The sequence below is a fragment of the Anneissia japonica genome, unplaced genomic scaffold (genome assembly GCF_011630105.1).
Source record: "Anneissia japonica isolate Jap-2015-1 unplaced genomic scaffold, ASM1163010v1 scaffold9_len2422644_cov172, whole genome shotgun sequence".
Lineage (NCBI taxonomy): Eukaryota > Metazoa > Echinodermata > Crinoidea > Comatulida > Comatulidae > Anneissia > Anneissia japonica.
In genome coordinates this window covers 887,470-892,801 of record NW_022758107.1, presented here as the reverse complement: position 1 = coordinate 892,801, position 5,332 = coordinate 887,470, and the positions used below count along the sequence as shown (strand labels likewise).

General features: G+C 31.5%; 1 protein-coding gene across 1 annotated transcript in view; it reads right to left on the bottom strand.

Annotated features, from left to right (window-relative positions):
* Positions 1 to 5,332, bottom strand: part of LOC117125129 (fibropellin-1-like) — a 16,264-nt gene that overhangs the window by 5,535 nt on the left and 5,397 nt on the right. The window contains exons 6-10 of the mRNA XM_033271528.1: positions 4,288 to 4,503; positions 2,124 to 2,234; positions 1,318 to 1,428; positions 964 to 1,074; positions 574 to 684 (exon numbers count right to left, since the gene is read on the bottom strand). Of these exons, the coding sequence (XP_033127419.1) occupies positions 574 to 684; positions 964 to 1,074; positions 1,318 to 1,428; positions 2,124 to 2,234; positions 4,288 to 4,503 (660 nt within the window). The remainder of the gene's footprint in view (positions 1 to 573; positions 685 to 963; positions 1,075 to 1,317; positions 1,429 to 2,123; positions 2,235 to 4,287; positions 4,504 to 5,332) is intronic.

The window sequence follows — 5,332 nt, the reverse complement described above, 5'->3', positions numbered from 1 at the left end:
TATATATATATATATATATATATATTATAATGATAATATTCTCATATTACTTGTAATTAACATTAATATTTCTTCTCTATATTATTATAAAATATATATAGAAAATCGTGAGGTTTTTAAAGTATTGGTGGTGGTTATTGAAGAAAATAACTGTGTCACACATTAATCAGGTATGTTTGAGTAACATTACAAGCATTTTCTTTCCTGACGGTTTGCAGGGCGAGTCTTAATAACAAAATTATTAAACCTTAGGTACACCAAGTGTAAAAAATGTTTTTTGCGGTAAAACCCCTGTATTTACCTCAAAACAATAATTTTACAAAATTTGTAAAAATATTGTTTTGAGGTAAATACACCATTTAATGGTATATCGAAAGTTTTATTAGTTTGTTATAAATATTTCATTGTGAAATTACACCTTCTACAAAATTTCTATTACTTGGCTTTTATCGTAAGACTGTTATAATGAACCGTAATACGTTTATATATGACGTGGCCTGATTTATTGTTACACGCAAACATAATGCTGAATTATTATTTTTTTTTCTTTTTTTATAAGCATGTGAACCTTACCTGTTTCACAGTTCGTTCCACTGTAGCCCGGGTTACATGTGCACGAGTATTGGTTCGTTTCGTCATTACACACGCCATGTATACAGGGGGAAGAAGCACATTCGTTTATATCTAGAAAATATGTAATTATTTAAAAAAATAATAATGACTTAAAACCAGACGTCTTTACCAAAATTGTCATTCCGTATCAGACGTGTTTACAAAAAGAAATAGTTTAGCTGAAATTATTTAGCTTTATTATGTCTTCTAAATTCCCTTATTAGTAGGCTAGCACACAGTTGGTGGGTCTGTGAATAAAATCAATTTACAATAAATTATATGTACATATGTACATATATAGATGTAATAACGGATGGAATGATCGATTGATGGACAGAAGGAAAAGTTTACCTGTGTCACAGTATGTTCCAGAATAACCTGGGTTACAAGTACAGATGTACGAATTCACCTGGTCATTGCATTGGCCAAAATTACAAGGGGATGACGAACATTCATCAATGTCTGAAATATGAAATAATAAAGTGAATAACTTTATGTTATAGTATGATAAAACAAAAGCCATACATATGCCTTTACATACCAAGTTGACGTTTATATATAATAAAGAAAGACGCTGAGACAAGGCCAGGGGTTTAAAACAGCTAAAATATTATTAGCTATATTATAATGTTTCGTGGAGTATTTACTTGTTTTTAAGCAAACATAATATGGTATTTAATATTTTTATCGGATTGTGAACGTTACCTGTTTCACAGTTCGTTCCACTGTAGCCAGCGTTACATGTGCACGAGTATCGGTTCGTTTCGTCATTACAAACGCCATGTATGCAGGGAGAGGAATCGCACTCGTTTATATCTAAGGATTATCAAACAATAAATAACATTCACTCAATCATTAATAGCACCTCTTACCATCATTGTAAGTATTTCATTTAAAAAATAATAGTCTCTTGTTACATCCTTTATTTTTTATATTACCAAAGTTAATTGTTTTAGTAAACGCATACAGTACTCACACAGTTTGGTCTCTGTGACTGACGACAAAAGCCACACGTTCAATCCAGTTTATAAATTATTATTATTATTATTATTATTATTATTATTATTATTATTATTATTATTACTATTATTATTATTATTAATATTATTATTATTATTATTATTATTATTATTATTATTATTATTATTATTATTATTTTCATTATTATTATTATTAGCCATTATTTGACAGAATATTTGGCTACCAGTGACTAGCATGCCTAGTATGGTATTATGGCTTCAGGTCACAACACAACGAGATTAAAGACCAATAAAATAAAAGCAAATCAGGGGCTAACAGAGATAGAAAGCCACTCTCCACCACACCGTTTCACCAATTGATCTGAGATCAAATCATTAGTTTATTTCGCAGGTGTCATAGTGGTGAGGGCGTCAGAGCCTAGAAAACTTCGAAAGAATGTGTAATTTATGAATGTTTTGCGAATGGTTCGTAGATTGATTGATTGATTGATTGATTGATTGATAGATTGATGGACAGAAGGAAACCTTTACCTGTGTCACAGTATGTTCCAGAATAACCCGGGTTACAAGTACAGGTGTACGAATTCACCTGGTCATTGCATTGACCAAAGTTACAAGGGGATGACGAGCATTCATCTATGTCTGAAATAAGAGAATGAATAAACTGATGTTAGTATAATAAAACATAACACATATAAATGATATGGGCCCCCTTATCACAACTACAAGAAGTGGCCATAGTGGTATAAAGCAGAGTGGTCTGACAAATTAACTACAAAAAATCTCATTACACAATTATTCAAAACTTCAATCTTCTCCCAAATTACAACAATACTTACTGGACAAAGGTAATTTCTATGGGGCAAGCTTAAAATTCAAACTAAGATCTAACACGCTACCCCTTGATTGTAAAACATATAAATGGTCCACCAACGTCTCAGGAGTTTGTACCCTTTGTGACAATGGATAAATTGAAGATGTAAAGCATTTCTTATTAAAATGTACGGCATTTGACAACATTAGAAACGAAGAACTAACAAATTTAAGAAGTAAACTTACACTCTGTGATTTTTTCTGATACATGGACATTTTTTACATCATCAATTGCTGATGATAAATCATTGTATATTTTAAGAGCAGATTCGGTTTCTTTTTTGATGATTCTGCTTTTATTTTTGATAGTTACTGTAAAAAACATGCAATAAATGTCTGGGAAAAACGCTCAGAATTAAAAAAAAAAAAGACTCTGGGTTAATTTTGAAAATGGTTTAAACCTAATGTATTGTTGCTTTAAATTTTTGTTTTCTTTATGAGTTTATACAGTATGTATATTATGCAAGTATGTGCGAAAATATGTGGGTATATGTGTGTATGTGTACATGTGTATGCATATGTGAGTGTATGGGTGTGTATGTGCATGTGTATATGGGTGGATGGATACACACACATATGTTCATGCTTTTGGTGCTTTTTCTTATTTTCACTTGATTTTTGTAATTCCTGTTTTAATTTTGATTTTATTTTCTTTTTTTACGTTTTGATTCTGTACCATTAGTTTACATTCCCAAAATTTAAGCCCATACTCTAGTTAAAAACTGTTTGAGTTAAGCTACTGGCTTTCCTTTTTTTTTTTTTGCATTCCTGGTTAATTTGCTTTTCTTTATATGATTTGTTTTTGTATTGGTTGTTACTTTTGCATCTTAGCCGTTATTGTTGTTAGACCGCACCACAAGAGTTATATGTGCCACCGTTCCAATGGTGAAGTGTCAATAAATAAATAAAATAAATAAATATAAAACTACGTATGCCTTCCATTTATGAGTGTGTCATCTCGGAGTTTGATTCTATAATGAAAGTATAAACTTACAAAAACACACGAAGGCGATTGATCCAGTAACAATTAATCAAGCAAATTTATCACATGAAGTAGATTAATTAAAGCAAGACAGCTAAATGTTCAATATTGAACGAATAAACGATCAATGAACCGACAACAGATCGATGTATCGTAACCAAAACAAAAAGTTGACCTATTTGTTTTAAAATGCGTTGTGGATCATTGGTGAGTGAAAACCCAGGGAGAGAAACAGGTTTTTTACTTAGGCCAAAATTATACCACAAACTTATAAGGAAGCAGAAACAGACCTAGTAAACAGTTTTAAAAAGGCCTATGTTTCTGTAGGGGAGTATCCGTATTTTGTTGGGAAGTGGCTGCCTACCATTGTATTGGTACTGGTACTGGTATTTGGTAATTATATTGCGCTCTTTACCTTGCGGTTATGAAGCGCAAGCCAAGCCTCAATAATTCTGGAAAACAATGGTAGGCATAAAATCAGTCATTATTCAGGAACCCCATGCATCACAATAGTACAGTCACACAAATAACAAAGACAAATAAACATATTACAACAGAAGAATATATTGATATTAATATTTATAGTTATAATAGTAATGATAATTCTAACATTATTATAAGTAATACTATCGTTAATTTAAAAACAAAACTATAATGAAATGCAGGCTATAGTATGATTATGGAGTTGGGTAGTAAGCACAATATAGCGTCGTTCAACGCTCGGGGTGGTCGAACTTTACGCGTACCATGTAGATCTGAATTAATAATAATTGTAATTAATTGATTAATTAGTGAGACGAAGGTACATGTAGATACGTATATTGATTTGTGATCTTTTACCTGTTTGGCAGTTAGTTCCGGAGTAACCAGCATTACATGAGCAGGAATATTGATTTACATGATCGTTACATATGCCATATACACATGGAGATGAGAGACATTCGTTAATATCTGAAATCACAAATACTTCCATTAATCCACGCTGTCGGTATATTACAAAAAAAAGACATAATATCCAACTGAATTGGTTGCAAAGTATAGAGAAACCAAATAGGCCTATGTTAGAATATTAGTCTGTATAATACCATACCATCTTGCAGTTCAACGAATACTCTACTCTGTCCTCTGGTCTTCTTCAGCTAACAAACTAAGTTTTGGACATATATACATATATATATATATATATATATATGTATATATATATATATATATATATTTACATGTGCGTTTGTCATGTTATTGCATTTGAGGTTTGAGGGAATATTTACGTTTGTGGGCGAAATGTTTTTACATTTGCGTTTGTCATGTTATTGCATTTGAGGTTTGAGGGAATATTTACGTTTGTGGGCGAAATGTTTTTACATTTGCGTTTGTCATGTTATTGCATTTGAGGTTTGAGGGAATATTTACGTTTGTGGGCGAAATGTTTTTACATTTGCGTTTGTCATGTTATTGCATTTGAGGTTTGAGGGAATATTTACGTTTGTGGGCGAAATGTTTTTACATTTGCGTTTGTCATGTTATTGCATTTGAGGTTTGAGGGAATATTTACGTTTGTGGGCGAAATGTTTTTACATTTGCGTTTGTCATGTTATTGCATTTGAGGTTTGAGGGAATATTTACGTTTGTGGGCGAAATGTTTTTACATTTGCGTTTGTCATGTTATTGCATTTGAGGTTTGAGGGAATATTTACGTTTGTGGGCGAAATGTTTTTACATTTGCGTTTGTCATGTTATTGCATTTGAGGTTTGAGGGAATATTTACGTTTGTGGGCGAAATGTTTTTACATTTGCGTTTGTCATGTTATTGCATTTGAGGTTTGAGGGAATATTTACGTTTGTGGGCGAAATGTTTTTACATTTGAGGTTAAATAGATTTTTTTTT